Source organism: Neomonachus schauinslandi, chromosome 9 (genome assembly GCF_002201575.2).
Source record: "Neomonachus schauinslandi chromosome 9, ASM220157v2, whole genome shotgun sequence".
Classification (NCBI taxonomy): domain Eukaryota; kingdom Metazoa; phylum Chordata; class Mammalia; order Carnivora; family Phocidae; genus Neomonachus; species Neomonachus schauinslandi.
Window position 1 is genome coordinate 138,428,778 of NC_058411.1, and position 19,689 is coordinate 138,448,466.

The window sequence follows — 19,689 nt, forward strand, 5'->3', positions numbered from 1 at the left end:
CATCTCCCACCCCTCCAGGTCTCCTGTGCCCACAGAGTTCACTTTCAGTTCAGGCTTATCCTCAGTTCGGGGAGGGTCCAAAGTCAGGACCCAGACTGGACAGAGACTCTCTGCAGATCCAGTTAGTCCTGGTAACCGTTAAGAAGTTCTGAATCGATTTCCCACAGACCCTAAGTAAAATCAGGGTTTGTTTTGAAGGATCTGGCCTCCTCCTCCCTCACCTGTTCTTGCTATGAGACCTGCCCCTCGAAGTGTTTATGTGTACACAGTTTTGTTAGTGAAAAACAGAGATCTCGATTTTGGGCGGTGAGCCTCGTTCCCCCCACCCGGACTGTGCTTCTCCCCCTCCATGAGGGCGTGAGGGCAGGTAGCCGACTGCTGTGATGGTGGGGGAGGCAGGTGAGCTTCCACTGAGAGACGCTGTTCTTTCTACGGGTCTCTCTGCCCACTCCCCAGGGAAGCTGAGTCAGAGCACAGTCTGTGCCTGGCTCGGCCTGCACAGGAGGATATGGTTCTTGGTTTCAGTCCACCTTCCCAGAGTTCCTTTCTTTGCGGAAATGGGGTAGTTCTAAGTGGCTGGAGGGGTGCAGGGAGGAAGAGAATTCTAGTGCCAGGGGTTGAAGTTGCCTCTGTGTCCTGTCCTGGTTCTAATTATGATTATAACCCTCAGAACGGAGGCCTCAGTGCCAGGGCTCCATGGTAAAGGGCTGCTGCTTGCCTTAAAATCATAGGCCCATTTCCAAACTACTGTATGCAAAAGAATCGCCTGGAAGCTTGTTAAAAATGCAGATTCTTTGACTGCTACCCCCCAGAAATGGGTTCAGTAGATGGTGCCCCGGAATTGGCTTTCCCTCCCACACACAACTGGAAGGTCTGTCTCTGGTTCTCGTTATAGGGCTGTCTCAACGAGGCTCGGTCTCTGCTCCATGGGCCCCTCATCCCCACATCCAGGCTGAGGGGCAGCCCTCGCCAGGACAGGCCAAAAAGCTGGGCCTGAAACACACACTCCTGGTGATTCTGGACCACATCTTGAACACCGCTGCCTGGAGTAGTTTTAAAAGGCCAGTGTGCATGATTAAACATTGTTCCTGGCAGATGAATAATTCCATGGTACATCAAAGACCTCCAAAGGTAAGAGCCTTTATTCTGCTCATTTCCGGGGCGGGGGGGGGGGGGGGGCGGTTCACAGAGTCTCCCTTATCATTTGATTACAAGTCACGTGATACTAGCAAATACCACCTACTGTGACATAACTGCTTAGCGTCCTTTACTAATAAGATTACAGTTCCTATTTATTAAGCTCCTCTAGGTACCGGGCACTCTGTGCTGAGCACCTCACATTGGTGATCTTATTTCTTCCACAACGATTTAGACGGGCTTCCATGTGCCCTGGCCCGACGCTGGCAACAACAGCCCTGGATGATCTGGAAGAACTCTTGTTCGGGGAGTGACTGAGCAGGCCCGGGGGACCCTCTCCAAGGACCCAAAGCAAGCTTTTCTCCTGGAGGAATTAACTCATCAATATTGGAAGTGCAGCAAACATTTTCTCCCAATCGGTCATTTGTGTTGTAACCGTGATGTTTTCCATCATACACAAACTTTCAATATTTTGGAGTGGTAAAATCTGTTTATCTTTTCCCTTATTAGATCTTTTAGGTTTCGTGTTATGTTTAAAACAGAGCCTCCCACACCAGAGATATAATAATCTCCTGTATTTCCTTCAGTAATTTTGTAGTTGGAACTTTTTTGGTTTCTTCCCTCGAACTAATTTTTGTGGCAACTGTGAGTTACAGATCTAACTCTTACTTTGAGGACCAGTTGTCTTAAACCCCTATTTATTAAACAATCCATCTTTTTCCCCCACTTCAAATACTCCTTTTATCCTACTAAGTTCCTGTCTACCTGGGGGTCTGCTTCTGGACTCTGCCTTTTGTTCCATGAGCCTGTCTGTCCGAGCCCACCCCAGGTCACAGGGGCCACTCCTGGGCAGTCCTTTACCCCCTCAGCGCCCTGACTCACCAGCCCCTGACTCACCAGCATCAGAATTTAATATTCTCACATATTTACTCTTCCACATGAACTTGAGAACTTATCAAATTCCCAAAGTATCCAACCATGCTGGAATACACTGAATTTATGGGTTGATTCAGAGAGAACCGAGATCTTTCCAGGAGCATCATGTCTACCGTCTGTGTCCGCTTACAGAATGATCTTAGTAGGTCTCCCGCTGACTCGCTTAGATTTTATAGGTCGGCCGTGCTATCGTCTGCAAATAGTGACAGTTGTAACTTCCTCTCCTTCCCCTGCTCTCCTGCAGGGGTGACAGTGCCAGGACACTGCTAACGAGTGCCCTAGTTTCCGACTTGTATGGGAATGCTTGTGGTTCTTTAGAATGTCATTGACCGCTGGTTTGTGATAGAGACTTTTTTATCTAGATGAGGACGTCTCTTTGTAATCTTAACTTACTAAGATTTTTAATAAGGGATAGACCTTAAACTTCACCAAATATCGTTTCCGCGTCTATAGAGACGATCAGAAACTTTTCTCTATTAATCGAAGCTGAAATGAAGGCTGATGAGCAGCCGTACTCCCTAATGTACGCTATGTGTCCCCAGTCCCCACGCCAGGAGTCAAACACTTCTGTAGAAGGATGAACCCCCCCACGTAGGGCTGGGGCTGAAAGCCTTCTCAAATTGCTCGCACTTATGGGCGCTTGGAGGCTCCACTTTCTCTCCAGGGAAAGGAGGTGTGCCAGACCAAATGCCCCCAGGATGGGAAGGAGCTCCCGAGGACAGTGGTGTCCAGAGTTCGGGAACCAAAGAGGGGTCAGGGAGGATGGAGGACCCCCAAGTCCCTGCCACCACCCCACACATCAACACACACAGACCAAGTGCCCGCGATGAGGTGGGGGGGAGGTTTGGTATCTGAAGCATCCTCTGAGCTCTGGCCATGACATGGTCTCTCGTGAGTCCTTCCTGCCACCCCACAGCCCCGAGCCGGGGAGGCCAGGGAGCTCTTAGGGCGGAACCGTCACAGAAAGCAGGGATTCCTCTGCTGCCCCAGTGCTAACTCTGGGTCCCCATCCCCCTCCTCCCAGCCATCACTCAGCTCCTGCTGGTCACATCCGGACAAGCAGTCCCTCCGTAACCGGAGGGCCCCCCTAGAGCCAGGTCCTGCCTCCAGTGACCCCGGCGCTGGGCTGCTACCCACTCAGTCTCCCCTACCTGTTCTGACCCTGCTTCTCCTCCATCCCATTATGGGACAATGATGGGTGCTTGAGCCTGTGCCCAACTGGGCGCCACTCATAACCCAAAGCTGAGGCCGGCACCGCGCACTCTGACCCAGGGCCCTCTTGTCACGATTTCACTAGTGTCTGCCCTGTCTACCCGACACGGGGCTTGGGGCTGCCACCGGACACAGAAGCAACGATAAACAGAAAATGAGGGCGGAGCCCAGCGTGTCACAGTTCTGAGAGGTAGATCGGGACAGGATACCCATCCGGTTTGTCCCACCCGACCTCGTGTAAGAGGCAGTCTCTGTGGATGAACTTTCTCTTCAGGCCACAGGAAGCCCTAGCCCAAGCGGAGGCGGAAGGTGGCGATCTCCATGGGCTCCAGATAGACGTCAGTGCTGTTGGAGGGTGAGGCCAGAGGGTACAGTAATGTCAGGGAGGTCGGCTGCAGGAAACCCACGTCCAGGCCGTGGAAGAGGCTCCCCAGGGCCGCCTGTGGAGAGGAACACGGTACGGGGCTGTGCTGGGCGCTCTTCCTCTGTACGCCCGGTCACCTCTTGAAGAACCTCACGGAGGCGACATGGTGCCTCCCTGCACGTGGGTCCTTTAGGACCACGTCTGGGTCCACGCTGGGGTTTCCCACCTCGTCTGACAGCGGCCTCTGCTCACGGAGCACACGTCTCCGGCTGTATGCCCTGCCCCAGAACGTGCCCCCACCAGGCCTCGCTTGCTTTTCTCTCGTCAACAGCTTCTCCCTTTCTCTCCAAAACGCCCTGGAGGGACCCCCACCCCCAGTCCCACCCTCACTGCCCCCCTCACGGCAGCCTTCCCGTTTTCCTGCCCATACCTGGGCCGCGCTCACCTTGCCTTGGCTTGTGGTGCAGTTGAAGCCCAAGTTCTTGGCCTCAAGGCCACAGTCGAACCCCTTGCGGTGTAAGATGAGCGCAGTTTCCGCCGAAGGCAAGGCGTCATCCTGGGTGACAGACACACAAGGGGCGGTGGGGGGGCCGGGGCCACTCAGGGCTCGCAGGTGGAAGAGCACCGCTATCCAGCAGGCAGTACTGGGCCCGGGAGGAGTCCGGGTGCGGAAAGGCTGGAGCCTGGCCCTGGGGTGCGGAGCGGAGCGGGACACTCACCTCGGCCTGCAGCGTACGCAGGTTGAGCAGGTGGAAGTCACAGGGCAGAGAGGAGGCCAGGGGATGAAAGGAGCGCAGACTGGGGCCCGGGAGCTGCCTCTTGGCTACGGGCAGGGCAAGCACTGGGGTGTTCAGGTACATGGAGGTCAGGTGGCTGAGGAGGGACGGGTAGCTGGTGGAGCGGCCATCCTGGACCTGCAAGGTTGGCCCGAGATGCGGGGGAGGGGGAGGGTAAGCGCGTGCCCGGGTCCGTTCCTCCGGAAAGAGCTTCCCCGATGTGTCTGGGAGGCTCCAGGACCCTTCACACACACGTGGCCACTTTCCATCTCACACAACTTAGGACTATTTACGACTTTTGAGGGTTTTTGCTTCTAGGACATTACCACAAGCACACACCCCATGCTCTGAACACCATCTCCCGTCTCGCAGATTCTCAGAGGGAGGGAGGAGAATGGGAGTCAGACAGACGTGTGCTTCACACGGATGCAGGGGGTACTCAGAGTGATCCTGCGGTTCCACGTAAGGCCCCATGTCCACAGCACCGGCCGTCGTCCTCGGGCCCAGGGGTCCCCACAGTTGTGTCCACCGAGGACTGCTGTTTAGGGGGCTGACCTGGACTTTCTCTCAGATCGCCACTTGTCCATATTCCGGACTTCTATCCCTACCACCACCCTCCTTCCAATTGCCCAGAATCTCTCACTTCCCCCTCCCCTGACCTCTGTCCCCCGCTCAGCCGTGTCCTCACCACCACCCACAACCTCTCCCTCCTGTGGCTCACTTCGAGCCACTGACATTTCCTGCTTTAAACCATCACCGGCCTCCAATCTCCCTGAAGATCCACCCTGCTCCTGCTGTTAGAGCGACATGCTCAGGGCAGAGCCTTCCTGCTCTGGTCCCTCCCTGGCCTCCAACATAAAGTCCAGAAAGTCTCCCACCAGCTGTTCCAGGCCCACTGCAGTCTGCCCCAAACAACCCCGACTTCATGCTAGCCCAGCCACGGCCACTAGAACTTTCTGCAAAGACAGAAACACTATACCTGCGCTGGACGGTAGAGTGGCTGCTAGCCACTTGTGGCCGTGGGACACTTGAAACGTGGCTGGTACGAATGAAGAACTGAATTTGGTACTGTATTTAGTTTTGATTCATTTAAATATCCACACGTGACTAGAAGCTACCACACTGGACAAGCAGCTCTAGTCTAGCTGAGCGAACTCACTGCTGTTCCCTGTTCACACCGTCTCTCTTGCCTTCCGCCCGTGCCTCGGTTCATGGGATTAGATCGGACCCCGATTCACCACAGCTGTCCTTGGCCGACCCGTCCTCCAGAAGCAGTCCTCTGTCCCCCAGCTCACGGCATTCTCTCCCTCCTCAGCACCAGGGGGCATATTTCTACCTTAGTTCTACACACAGACCTTGGCACCCCCCTTCCCCCGAGCGAAGTCCTAGAGAGCAGGGTGAGTAACGCAGATGTTTGCGTCCCTCTGAGGCCCAAAGCACAACAAGTGCTCAGGATCTCCTTGGCGAGTGAGGACTGAGCCGCAGACTCGGGGGACTGAGTGGCAGGCCCTGTCATCCGCAGGCTCTGACGCCAGTTACGACTCGCTAACGCTAGTTCCACACCCCATCGCTGGCCCTTACCTCGAGGTTACCGCTCCTGCTGCTCTGAAAGACCAAGTCCCTAAACATGGCTGCCAGTTTGGAGAAAAAGCCAGGCTGGTGGGGGCAAAGAGAGCCATGAGATGAATGCGGCCGGAGCAGAGAGGGTTAGAGGACGCGGTGGGGGTGGGGGGCACAGAGGATGCCGGGAGAGGCTGTGGGAGACGGAGGTGCCAGGCTGGGATGGAGCAGCAGAGCGTCAGACTCACTCCCCACACCCCCGGAAGAGCCCTACACTCACTACCCCTCGCCCGCCTCTAGCTCTGCCGCCCAAGGGACCAGCCTGACCTGGCTCCCGGGGAGGGAGGCCCAGAATTTACCTCACTGCCCAGGGTTCGCCGCTCCAACAGGAGGCGGAAATGGTTGCAGGTTCTCTTGTTGTCCTTGAGCCCTTGGCCCAGACCCCGGTTGTCGTCCTGCATCAGCCGTCGGTCCAGGATCACCTCCAGCTGGCCTGGGGACGTTAACTGTGAGCCCCGGGCCTGCGACCCCCATCCCCAAGCAGATGTCGGGCTTTGGAAGAAGAATCCCCACCACAGGCCCCGAGGGAAACGCCCGGTGAGCTTGCCGGAAGCAGTCACTCGGGAGAGGACGCACCCTGGGACCTAGGCTGGAAGGGGGCTGACTGAAGGGCCAGAGTCACAGATGAGCGAGCAAGAGGCCCAGAGCGGGCAGGCGGGCGCTGTGCCTCAGGACTGGGGGCAGGGCCGGGAGCTCAGGCCGGGGACCACATCTGGACTGGCCACTTGCACGAAGTAAGCAAGCGAACACAGAACTGCTCTGGGAGGCTCAGCGCTTGCTGCAGAAGCCTGAGGCCACGCAGCTCGGGCAGACTTTGCTGTGACTAGAACATGCCCGGCCGCCCCTGCTCTACACTGGGACGGACTCCAGCTCGGCCGCCGCATCCGTCACAAGGGGAGCGCAGACGGCAGGCAGATGGCAGATCAGACACAAGCTCACATTAGGTATCACTGAGCGGTGCCCGGCGGGGAAGAGATGGCAGATGATCGCCTAGGGTTTCTTTGTAAAATATGCTTGGGGAAGGGGCTCACCGCAAAGCTGACATATGTCGGGGTGAGGATTTTTCCCAGCATCTGTTTTTTTTTTTTTTTTTTTTTTTTTTAAAGATTTTATTTATTTATTTGACAGAGACACAGCGAGAGAGGGAACACAAGCAGGGGGAGCGGGAGAGGGAGAAGCAGGCTCCCCGCCGAGCAGGGAGCCCGATGCGGGGCTCGATCCCAGGACCCTGGGATCATGACCCGAGCCGAAGGCAGACGCTTAACGACTGAGCCACCCAGGCGCCCCCCCAGCATCTGTTTTTTTAAGACTCTCTTGAGGAAGTCTACTCAGGTGGCCCTATCCCTCTCCCCAGCCCAATTCTGACTTCTGTAGTTCCTAAGTGTTTCTACCCTGAGCACCCTTTTTTGGGAAAGATATCCGGAAGTCCTAAAATGACCCCAGGAGTATAAAACAATAATCCTGGGGCGCCCGGGTGGCTCAGTCGGTTAAGCGTCTGCCTTTGGCTCAGGCCGTGATCTTGTCCTGGGATCGAGCCCCATGTCGGGCTCCCTACTCAGCGGGGGGGTGGGGTCTGCATCTCCCTCTCCCTCTCCCTCTGCCCCCTGCTCGTGCTGTCTTGCTCTCTTTCTCTCAAGTAAATGAATACAATCTTTAAAAAACAAAACAACAAGCAATAATCTGAGCACCCTGTTTCCCTAAAGGGCAGAGAGAACCAAGGGGGCGGGGCGACACCGGGCTCAGCTAGCAGCCAATGGCACAGACAGCCGGGCAAAATCTGACAGCAGGGCGATCCTGGGCGAAGGGGCAGCAGAGACACACTCCTTCAGCAGGGGGTCAGGCCTCCAGTGTCCCGGCCACCAGCCCCCAGCACAGCCTGAACCAAGTGCTCTCAGCTCAGCCCTGCACAAAGGCTCCAACCCTAACGTGGAAGATCTGAAGGCCTCAGAGGCCAAGTGCAAACTGCTCCCTTTACCCTGAGGACACGGAGCCACCTCAGCTTGCCCAGCATGCCCAGCTCCAGCCCAGTACTCCTCATGGCTTTGTTTCAGTTAAGAACGCCATTCTCTCTTTCAATGACCGTTAGTAGGGAAACACTATATATTTTTCTCCTTTGCTAAATCTTTTTTAATTAAAAAAAAAATTTTTTTTTTTTTTTTAGAGCAAGAGAACAAGAGGTGGGGGAGAGGGAGAGAGAGAATCTCAAGCAGGCTCCATGCCCAGCGTGGAGCCCAACGTGGGGCTCAATCTCACAACCCCGAGATCACAACCTGAGCCGAAATCAAGAGTCAGACGCTTAACCGAATGAACCACCCAGGCACCCCTGTTAAATATTTCATTATAACATCAGACGCACTTTTCCGACCGTCCCTACTTCCATCCCTGGCCAGGGGAAGGGGGCTGCACAGCTCAGTTAAGAATCACTGTTCAATACCCTGGTGCTTCTTAAAAGGACCCAACAGGACCCCCACCCCCAGGTCACCTCCATGGCTGCCTCCACTAGGGGACAGGGTGACAGCACGCGTCTGCCTTCCTGCCATGCCATGTGTGACTGACAGGTGCTGTTAACGTTCTCCAAGCATGGAGGTGACGTGGACTGGAAAGGGGTGGGGCCTGCTGAGAGGAGAGGCCCTGGGACACAGATGGGCTTCTGCCTCGTCCTTCACCCTCCCCATAGCCCCCTAGCTGCCGCTCCCCACTCACCATCGTGCAGGCTGGAGACCCCCAGGGCCTGGGAGGTGTGTAGCGTGAGGCGGTTGTGTGCGTCCTGGATGTAGGCCATGACTGGCATGGGGTAGAAGTTGGCCTGCAGGGGCAGCTTCTTCAGGTAGCGCCGGGGCTGCACCTGGGACAGGAAAGCCAGCAGATCAAGGGTGTCCGGGCACCATTTGGGCCCCAGGGGTTCCCAGTCTGAAGGAGTCCCTGATCACTCTCGCCTCGGATTCCTCTTCCCCCCATCAGGGCACACTGGTGATTCCCAGGGCCCCGGGAATCACCTGAAAGCCATTGAGGTCCGTGAAAAAGGCACCCTGGCTGTCAATGTCTGTGTGGATGCGCAGGGCCAGCTCCTTGTTGACGTAGTCACGGATGTCCACCAGGGATGACATGTCCAGAGACAGCCCCTCCACCCCTGGGCAGAAGGACAAAGGGAGAGCATGGAGAGGCCTGAGAGATGGGCTGGGGGAGGCCGCGCACAACCCCCCGGCAACTCCCAGCATTTCTGGAGGGCCTTCACTGCAAGAGAATTAACGTCATCCCCGTCTCAGATGATCCGTTTGCTGGGAACAGACACATGAGCAGAGAACGGGCAGAAGGAAGAGCGTGGCATAGCCCCGTGCAGCCCTGACCTTTATTCTGACCTTCCTCATCGAGCGGGCTCACCTGGCAGATTATAAAGCCGGACCACCTGGCGGACATGCTCGTAGTAGGCAACCACCTCGGAGAAGAAAGGGCCTTCGGTGACACGCAGCACAGGGGGATCCTTGGGGACGTAGGGCTGGGGACAGAGCAGGCGGCAGCTGAAGCCATAGCACGGAAGGCGGAGTGGGGAGGTACCGGCCCAGCGTTGGCAGAAATACCTGTTCCCAGCAGGCTCCAGCCGGAGACCCCAGGCTGAGCTGGCCCGAGGCCCCAGCTGACGCTCCTCAGCCTACCCCACTCCCAGAGGCAGCGCGGGCAGAGCCCCCGGCAGGCAGGGATGGCCCTGGGAGAAGGCCCATGCCCTCCCCCCTGCCTCAGTTCACAGGGCTCCTCGGACCCTCCGTTAGCGGGGCCCCCCAGGGCCTGCTGAGTTTTTGAGGAGTCTTTACGGTACCTGGGCCTCCCCATCAGGCAGGAAGAGGTAGGCTCCACTCTTGTCTTTGGACCCACGGGTGCCATAGATGAGGAACTCCATGTCCACCCGCTGCTCCTGCTCCTCGTCCGCCCTTCGGATGCTCTGCCAAAAAACACAGCCCTGACCCCTGGCCCCACACCAGCATGTCAGGCCTGCCCCCTGGGAGGGCACGGACGAACTCCCCCAAGGAGCCAGCCCAGCTTCCCCATGCTGTGCCCCCCAGGAGCCAAGACGGCCCACTCCGCGGCACCCCCCGCCAGTCAGGCAGCAGCTCAGCTCCGGCCCACCGCCAGGCACGCCCTCCCCAGCCCCCTGCCCTGGCCCTTTACCTTGAGGAGCCCGGTGAGGCCTGAGAACCAGACCTGCATGTAGCGGTTGCTGAGGGCGAAGTCACTGGCGCCCGAGTCAATGATGCGCAGAGGGAACGCGTCCTGCCTGCTGACGGACAGCTGCCGGCCGTGCAAGTAGACGCGCACGGAGGACGGCAGGGTGCGGTGCCCGTCCAGGCCCAGCTGCAGCTGCAGCACGCCGAGGCCCAGGGCCGGCAGGCGCATGGGCACAGACACCTGCCGCGGGAGGGGCGAGGGAGGGAGGGGTTAGGGAGGGAGGGCCGAGGGAGGGAGGGAGGGGTGAGGCAGCGCGGCCCACGTAGCGTGCGCATCCATTCTGGACGCGGGCCTGGGATCTAGGCCTGGGGCATTCACTTCCTCACTGAGAAAGTCCAAGCAAATGCTGATACCTCCTGGGGCCTCAGTACGCTCCCCCCCCCCCCCCCGCCTCCGAAAGTGGAGGTGACATCGCTTGCCTCTGGTCACTTTCAGGAATCTCACCTGATACCTGAGCAACTACGAAGCGGGAAGCGCACATTAAACTTTCTGTAAACACTTGCTGAATGAAGGAATGGCAGGGCAACCTAGCCCCCATTTCTAGTATTCTCCACGTCCACCCGCTGCTCCTACCAAACTTCGCCTTCCTTTCGAGGACAGACTGAAGTCCCAGGAGTGACTGTTCTCTGGGCAACCCCCTCCCCAGGACCCCTGTCCCCAAGCTGGGCAGGAAGCGGGAGGGTGGGAGGCTGGTGTCACAGGCAGAGAGAGGCCCCGGGTCAGCACTGAGGGCTGGGGCCCACCCTGGGGGCCCCTGCTCACCTGGTAGACATCAGCGACCATGTTGGTGGCAGAGCTCCAGTGTGCGCTGATCTGCACCGCCAGGGGCTGACCCTCCTCTGAAAGGACACGCACCCGGGGCGAGCTGACCAGCAGGGACACCACGCTGAGCCGCTCCTGTTCCAGGGGGTTGAAGAGCACCACATACCTGCGGGGAGAGGCAGGCTCACCTCGGAGGCCACTGCTCCCGGGCACCCACGGGAGTGGTGGCACCCACGCTGAGTCCTGCGGTGCTTGGGCAGGTGTGGGTGGGAGATGGTGTTGGGAGCCAGAGTGGCTTCGCCTCCGCGCTTGGCCTGGTCTGGCTCACCTGGGTGAGGAATCCAGCTGGATCACTGTGCGCTCCGGCAGGGCGTCGTGATTTAAGCGGGTGTCATCCTGGGATTAAATGGGTGGGGAAGGAAGAACCGTCCTGCGGTTGGCCTAGCTCAGAGCCTTGCCTCCTCCCCAGCCCCTGCCTGTCCTGGCTGTGGACCACTAGCCGCACTGGGCACCGATCTTTCACTCCAGGGCAGGCGGGAAAAGAAGAGCAACACCCTCGTACCGCAGCTCTTGGATGGGACTGCACGCTCCCGAGAGCGCCCCGAGCGGATCGAGAAGTGGGGCTCACCATTTGGAGGAAGGGTGCCTCGGCATCGAAGTGGTAGGTCTCTTTGTCCCCCAGCACCAGATAGTGAGCTGCATTGATGATGACCTGCTTCAGGTTGACAAGGGAGCGCAGGAGCCTGGGGGCGGGAGAGGGGGCAGGGGGTGGGCATGGAGAAGACAGCCACCGACAGACCGTCCGCCTCTCCAGCAGGAAGAGCCCTCGGCAGGCCTGCCCACTGACTGCCCAGCTCGGCCTTTCTTTAGGACAGCGGGCCGGGGCGTGGATCCGACGCGGAGGAGGACAGCCCCCACCTGACGCCGTAGTCTGCCACGACGGCCTCCTTGGCCGTGCCGGTGATGGCATCGTGGTGCTGGAAGAGGCCCAGAGTGCGCCGGGCTTCCGTCAGGAGGGCGAAGTTGGAGAGCGGGTACCGGCTAGCCAGTCCAGAGCGGCGGGCGTGAGCTACAGCGAGGCTGTACAGTATCTCTGCCCCCCTGCCCAGAGAGGGGTCAGTCAGCCTCCCGCCCATACGACTCCCAGGCCGGCCGTGCTCAGCAAGCCCCGCCCCCTTCTTTCCACCACGTCTCTGCCTGCCTTGTCGCCAAGCCCTTCCGGTGCATTCTGAGCCGATCCAGCTCCTCCTTAAACCCCAAAGGCTTATTCTCCTCCCTCCGGCCTGGAAGGGGGTTGAGTCTCACCGCAGGTGGGCTTCCAGGACCCGGTCCAGGCTCTTGTAGAAGGGCCGAGAAGTGTAATAGCCGGTCCAGTAATGGTCCTCCCGGTCCGCATAGGAGAAGAAATCCCCGCTCAGCACAGGGAACCCTGGAGGCCGGGCGCCTGGCTCCACCCCGGTCCTCTTGTACAGAGCGTCAAAATAGTCAGAGAGGGTGCCAAACTGGGCCTGTGGAGACCCCCCAAACCCGCTCCCATCAGTTCCAGAGTTTCTAGGAGTTGTGGCCCCGAGTGCTGCAGCTGAGCGCCAGGAGTAGGGACTCTGCCTACGCACAGGCAGTCATGGCACGTCCTACCCTGCTGGCCCACACGCAGACGCGGGGGGCCCAGGAAGGAATTCTGACATAAAAGGGAGACCCTTGGGGCACCTGGGTGGCTCAGTCGGTTAAGCGTCTGCCTTCAGCTCAGGTCATGATCTCTGAGTCCTGGGATTGAGCCCCGCATCAGGCTCCCTGCTCTGCAAGAAGCCTGCTTCTCCCTCTGCCCCTCACCCTGCTTGTGTTCCCTCTCTCACTGTCTCTCTCTCTGTCAATTAAATAAATGAATAAAATCTTTAAAAAAAAAAAAAAAAAAGGGAGACCCTTGCCCAAGAGTCGGGCACAAACCCCTGCCCTGGAGCTGGTAACCTGCCAGGCCAGGCTGCAGCACTGCAGAGGGACCCCCCACCCACCCCCCAGCTCGGCGCCCCCTCCCACCTGCACGTGGAGGTCGGGCTTGCTGTTGAGGAAGTCAAAGAGCCGCTGGTAGTTGAAGAACTGGGCATCCCACTCCTGGGGCTTGTCGTATCGGAAGTCGTCCCCCAGCGGCACCAGGAGGACGTTGCTTCGGAACAGCCGGGACTTCTTCCGGTACTGGTCCAGGAGCAGCGTGGCCCTGCAGGGGTGGGGGGAGAGGGCCCGGGCCCAAGTGGAGTCTGGGCGGAAGAGGAACCGAGCAGAGCCAGCCTCAGAGGGCCCCTGAACACACCCAGCGAGGAGTCACGGGGCCTGCGGTGGGCATCTCCCGGAGTGGGAAACCTGTCCCCGGGAGCCCCGTGTTCTCTGGACGGTTCTGACAACAGGGGAGGTCTTCCTAGGCTGGGCTGCAGTTTCTGGCTACAGGTCCCGGACTCCAGGGCCGCCCTTGGACACCACGCAGAACGCAGCACTCCCCTCCCCTGGGGTTCTCCTTCAGACGTATGCAAGACGTCCTCTGTGCCTCCCCTTCCGGCTCCGCAAGCCCAGCTCCTCCGTCGCCTGGGTCCCTCCATCTCCAGCGGTTCCCCAGCACCCTGTGCCTGTGTCCCTCAGAGCGCAGGGCCCGGCACTGGATGCAGGCGTCCAGGTGGGCCACCGGTGTGGGGGCGCATCAACAGGGGTGTCTCTGGCAGCCCTACGGTCACCCCCGGGGCTGACGTCAGCCAGCGTGCATGTTTCCCATGCCTGCGGTTCAAGTTCCTTCTCATCCTGAACTTTTCTATGCTGTTTTCTGAGGCTAAGAGGGGAACCTTACGTTTATATCTAGTAAATCTCATCTGGTTAGATTCGACCCACATCACACACAACCTGTTGAGATCTTGGAGGATCCCGATCCTGACACTCCAGCTTCACTTTGCCCACCAGGGAGCAAACACAGCACAACACCAAAGAGCCTAGAATCAGAGCCAGACTATGCCAGCTCCACACGGACTAGGCTGAGTGACCCTGGGCAAGTTACTTAACCTCTCTGGGCCTCGGTTTTTATAAAATGAGAATGTCAGTACCTACCATCATGATGTTATGAAAATTAAAACAGATTAAGCGATTTAATATATATTAAACACTCAGAACTGTGCCTGACTCATAGCAGAAACTATAAACACACATTCATCATTTTCTTTTTCAGTCAAGTTACTCGTGAAATCAATAAAAAAACAGAGCCTTGCAGCCTCTCATTAAAGCCCCTTTCTCTTTTCAGACCAACCTAGTAATTGGCACATCGCGGGTACCATGGTTCAACCAGCCACTGATCTACTTAACTGTGCTGATCCAGCTGGTACTTTCCTACTTTGCTCTCGAGAGAGGACTCCTTGAACACCGTTTTCCCCTAATTTCTCAGCCTATTAAGCCTTTCAAAGGAGAAAACGTAGTTACTCTCATGACTTGCTCTCCTCAAACCTGGGCTGGCATCTGTAGGTCACAGATGCGCTTTGGGAAATACCAGGCCTTAACAGCCCTAGATTCTTGCTTAGAATCGGCATTCAGATTTCTGGGTTTCAGAAACAAAAGACCACTTTCTTTCCCTTTGGTCACATGTTTCACCTCTTGAACATCATGGAAATCAGAGTTACTGCAACATGAAAACCAGTTCAACTTGTTATATTCTCAAGGCCGGTCGGTTCCGGCCAACCCACTGTTCTAGGTCACTCTTAACCTGCCCTTTCCCAGGGAGGGGGCGCTGACTTCAGCAACAGAGACATCTTTAAGGGTCCCTAACGACCCTCAAGAGGGCAGATGGGCTTTCTCTGAGGCTGGGGGCCCTTGGGCAGGACTGAGTGAGATTCCAGGTCCACGAGCGCTGGGGATCCTGGCCAACTTTGGGCTAAGGCAGGATGCCTGTGCTAAATGAAGGCACATTAGGCCACAGGGCAAGGAACTTTACCTATTTTGAGAATTGTTCACTTCTGAGTCAGTCAACCAGCTCTGGCTGGGCAACATACTCATTTGGGAAAATAAAACCATTCTGGCAAAGGGGGTTCCCTAGGGCAGCTCTAGTTTTCCAGGGAGGCTCAGAAAAGGCGCTGCACCTTAGCGGCTGTGGACCTGAACTCACCACCTGTGCCCACCCCCCATTCTACAGAGGTATGACCCGAAGCACCCCCGTGCAGCGGAGCCGGGAGCGAGGCCAAGTCTCCCGGCTCCTCCCTGCAGTGAAATGGCCCAGCGCAGGCCGGGGACAAGTACCTCTCGGCCACGTTTGCCTCTGTGACTGCCCGGGGTGGCACCTTCCAGGGGCAGTTGATGCGTCCACCCGGCAAGCGTTTGAAGTCAAACTGGCAGCAGACCTTGGGATCCGGGCCACAGGTGTGGGGCACATCATAGCTATAGAAGGGCATCATGTGGCAGAAGATGTCCGTGTCGGAGTCCGAGTCTGGAGAAGACACAGCGGGCGGTCGGCCACCAGCAGGCAGCCTCTGGAGCTGGCCGTGGGGGTGGCAGCAGGGCGGGGATCTGCTCCAGCTACGGGAAGCTCTGACATAAGGTGAGGCCTGAACCAGACCTCAGGCTGCAGAAGATGTGCGGGCCGAGGCTCGGGACACAGGGAGGGCTCTGGAGCCCACAGCTCCTCCAGGGGGTGGGACGCTCAGACCCTCAGGACAGAGAGCAGGCCCCGCAGACGCCAGAGGTCAACGTGACCCTTGACCTCCCCTGAAGGAGGAGAGCACTCTGGCTGTCTGCACTAGTGCTCATTGGCGTGCTCCGAAGGACACCGGGTCTTATTTCTCATCCCCCCGTCCTTCCCCAGGGAGAACTGTAACCCCGCCCCCCCCTCCACCCTACCTGGTCTTACCCCAGGTCTGCCTCCACATGAACTCCAGACTGTGGGTGGAAGCAAAGTGCTTCTTGATGGCGTAATGCACCCTCTGGATCAGCATGCTGGTCAGGTTGGCACGGCGCAGCAGGTAAGGAATGGTGGAGCTGTGTCCAAAGGGGTCCACTGCCCAGCCAGAGCGCGGGGTCGCACCTGAGAGGACACGGGAGCAAGAGGTCCTGAACACTTCAGGACCGGGCCTCCTGTCCTGGGGACCCAGCTTTCTTCTTGCCATCACGCCAGGCCCAGGCTGGTGGAATCAGCTTACAAAGGAATCCCCTACCCCCACCCCTGCGCCTCACAGGCCCCTGCTGTCCCCTCGGCCCAGCTATGGGAGCAGACTCTCATTCCTGAGCCCAGACTCACCGAGGTTTCTCTCCAGCCACTGGTGTCCCTCAATGAGCTGGTCAATGAGCGCAAAGTAATGGGAGTTGGCCTCGTCCGGCATCACCCAGCCTCCTGTCACAATCTCCAGCTGCCCGTTTCCCACCAGCCTGGAGTGAAGGACGCACATTCAGCACGGGGCAGGGATGCTCTGCCCAGTCCTGCCAACCAGAAGATGCCAGGACCTGTGCGCACTGGCCTCACCAAGCCCGCTCACCCGACCCCAGGACCAACAGAACAAACGTGCACCCTCCTCTTCCCACATACAACCTCCATGCTGTCCTGGCCCTGCCTCTCTCTGGACCTCTGTCTGCGCTTCCCGGGGCCAGGCCCTGTGCTCCTTCTTCGCTGTGCCTCTGATTTCTCCCAACACCAGTGACTGTCTTCTTAGCCTCGGCCCCTCTACTATCACCCCTCCCTGCCCTGCTCCCCCTTCCTCTCCCTGCCACCCTGGCACCCACAGCTTGGCCTCCAGCTGCTCTGGCACCCATCCCGGGGCCCAGAGGATAGGGCCTCCCCAGTGGGCACTGGCCTGCGGACTGCTGCTTTCTTTTGGGCATTGATGTTGTCCCACCACTTGGCAAAGAAGGAGACTTCTGCCCAGAGGAAGCGCCGCCGGGGGTCCTCCTGCAGCTTGGACACCATGCTGTTGAGGATGTGCTGGGTTTGCTCCGTGTAGTACTTGTCAAAGGTCTTGATCCAGCCTGGGGAGCCAACACAGGGTCCCCTAAGGACGCCAGCATCTTCGTCGGCCCCTCGCTTACCTCTGCCACCGGAAAGCCCCCTGCACAGCCCAGCTCCCAGGGCTCTGCTGGGTCCTCACCCGGGTCATTGTGGGAGTGAGGCACCACAAACACCTGCAGGGCTTCGGTGTCCCAGTCGTGCGGGCCGTAGGAGATGTCGAAGCCTTGCTTCCACACGCCGCCATCCACGTTGTCGAAGGGCAACTCCTCTGATATGGTCAGCATCTGCCAGGCCAGGGAGCAGCTCAGTGCCCATCCACAACCACGAGAGCTCCCCACCAGCGCTGACCCCCTACCTGCAGCTCTGGCTTCTGGCCCCGGCCCCCCAAAGCAAACTGGCAGTCTTGAGGGGAGATGGAGAAGAAGCTGGGCCGGGGCTCTGGGGGCACCACCCAGGAGCCATTGGCCGTGTAGTAGGGCAGCAGGGCGGGCGAGCCCTCCGCATTGGCTGTCAGCTCCAGCACCGAGTCCTTGATGTGGCTGATGATCTCATGGTTCTCCTCCAACAGCTGCTCCAGCTGCTCAATGCGGTTCTGCAGCACAGAAATTTGGCTCTGCCAAAACACCAGAAAGCAATCACCCACGGCTCCTGGTGCCACAGGGAGGATCTCTGCATGGGGCCCACCACCCGAGGCCTGACTGTGATCCTTCCCTCCCCAAGTGCAGGCAGAACCAGGAGCCTACGGGCCTGGATGGCTCTGGCCAGATGAGGGAAGATCTGCAAATCACTACAGAGGACCCCAGTCCACTTGGCTGGGGAGTACCCTCACGCCTTGGCTCCCAGAAGGGCGAAGATTTCACCTCGCAGGCCTATTCTCCACAACCGGTGTGGCCCGTCTGGAGCACTGTGCTGACAAGGACTGCATCCGGGCTTAGTGGGAAAGAATGCTGCAATCCATTAGCAATGTCTGCCAAGAATTCAGGAGGACAGAGCGGCAGTACATGTTTCTCCTTCCTTCTTCCTTTTTTGCTATCCTTGTTTTTACCTTCGCGTGTCTAGAAAATCTGCCGATCGGGAAGAAGTGTTCCTGTCCTGGGCTGACACTGACTCTCGACCTGAGCTCAGAGGACTTGTATATGAAGAGATTAGCAAGCAGGCATGACTCACCCGGGGGAAGTTCCCGCCATTCTGGTGACGGGTGGGATCATGCTGCACTCGGTCCAGCATGAGGTAGAGCGAGAAGACGGCCACACAGAAGATAGCGGCCCCACATACTGTCACCTGCTTTTTCAGCTTCATGCTGGCCTCCACACACCTGGCAGGAGGGACACCATATGCGGCTCCAGCAGGCAAAATCCCTTTGTTGGTCTTTCCACCAAATGCCCCAAAGAGTTCCTGAGTGCTACTCTCAAGGAACACCTATTTGCCTGACTCTGAAGAAAAGCGAGTTCCTAAGCACCAAATCCCAACATTGGCTGTGGAGCCTCCTCTCTTGGCTGAGACACTGGAAAGCGCGAGGAGCACATGTGAAGCACGTCCTGCCTGGTCCTGGTGGCAGCTCAGCCCCTAGGATGCAGAGGATGCTCCTTCCCAGGGTAACACGACTGGATAACAAACGTCCCAGCTCTGACTTCAGAGTGCACCACACAACCTCCTGATTATGACTAGCTTCGCGTAGAGCTTGCCTACAGGAAGGACACAGCCAGTCAAAGGAGGTGGGTGTCCAGCCTGCTTGGCCACGTGCTTCTAGTTTCAGAGGACTAAACTGGGATTTAGTTTGAATTTAAGGAAACGGAGAGGGAAACCTTTCTTCCTCTTGGATCAGACCGAAGCTCACCAGAGAGTGCCTGGCACAGCACCTCTCTCATTAAGAAAAACAGAATGAGTTTACAAAGCTGCAAGAGCAGCTTGTTTCTAACATCCAGCGGGCCCTGCAGTCTTCTCCCGGCTAGTTCCGATTCCTGCAGTGGGTAACTTTCAGCCTTCGCTTCTAGAGCACCTGGCGGACCCCCTGGGAAGCCAGCAGTGATTGGTGCCCAAGGTCCCCTGGCTAGGGAGAGGCTGGGCACAGCTGCTCCGCTGTGGGGCAACTTCAGAGGACCAGTGCCCGCTGCCACCGCCCGCGGGGCCCCCACTTGCCTGCTCGGGTGGAGGGAGGCCGCTAGCTGCTGGGCCGAGCGTGGGCGGAACCGCCGCTCCGGAGACTGGCTCCCGCCCTGGGGCCGAGGAGCTCTGTCGCCTCTGTGCGTCGTGCCCTACTTAGCACGATCTGATTCCGCTCAGAAGCCTCCGGGCAATATTTTTAGCCCTTGGAGGCTGGGTCTAGGCCAAAGTGGGTGGAGCTGCGGGGAGAGAGCTGGGTCACAGGGTGGGTAGGCACCTGCCATCGGGTCTTCGGTAGCCCACCCGCCGGCCGGCCCAGCCCCATCCCGGCCCTCCCGGCCCTCCCGGCCGCGGCCCTCGCCGACCCTCCCGGCCCCGGGGACCGCAACGACAACGGCCGGGCGCGGAACCGCGGGCCGCCTCCGATCCGGAGCGCCGCTCGCGCTACTGCCGCCCACCCCGGCCGCGGCCCGGGGCGCAGCCGGAACCCTCCCCCGGGTCCGCCCGGCGCGTTACCGTCCGCGGCCGGCCTCCGCGCCGCTCCGGGCCCCGCCGGCCGAGCTGCGCCCCTCACATCCCCGGAGCCGGCGGCCCGCGCGGAG

General features: G+C 58.7%; 1 protein-coding gene across 4 annotated transcripts; it reads right to left on the reverse strand.

The window, feature by feature from the left end:
* Window positions 1-1,171: 1,171 nt before the first annotated feature.
* MAN2A2 (mannosidase alpha class 2A member 2) lies at window positions 1,172-19,626 on the reverse strand. Of its 4 annotated transcripts, XM_021680566.1 has the most exons (25): window positions 19,604-19,626; window positions 19,124-19,326; window positions 18,152-18,299; window positions 17,340-17,597; window positions 17,124-17,268; window positions 16,833-17,004; window positions 16,283-16,410; window positions 15,896-16,069; window positions 15,289-15,475; window positions 13,063-13,240; window positions 12,334-12,536; window positions 11,947-12,129; window positions 11,657-11,771; window positions 11,357-11,424; window positions 11,029-11,194; window positions 10,210-10,446; window positions 9,860-9,982; window positions 9,427-9,541; window positions 9,042-9,175; window positions 8,749-8,890; window positions 6,345-6,478; window positions 6,007-6,081; window positions 4,369-4,563; window positions 4,095-4,205; window positions 1,172-3,725 (listed from the first exon to the last, which is right to left on the reverse strand). In XM_021680566.1, exons 3-25 carry the CDS (start codon window positions 18,281-18,283, stop codon window positions 3,573-3,575), a joined length of 3,528 nt encoding a protein of 1,175 aa, XP_021536241.1. In that variant the 5' UTR covers window positions 18,284-18,299; window positions 19,124-19,326; window positions 19,604-19,626; the 3' UTR covers window positions 1,172-3,572. The 4 variants fall into 4 exon arrangements, with proteins under 4 accessions (XP_021536241.1, XP_021536238.1, XP_021536240.1 ...); XM_021680563.1 differs by lacking the exon at window positions 6,007-6,081; XM_021680565.1 differs by lacking the exons at window positions 1,172-3,725; window positions 6,007-6,081 and having other exon boundaries at window positions 4,139-4,205; window positions 4,369-4,549; window positions 6,378-6,478.
* Between the last annotated feature and the right edge of the window lie 63 nt (window positions 19,627-19,689).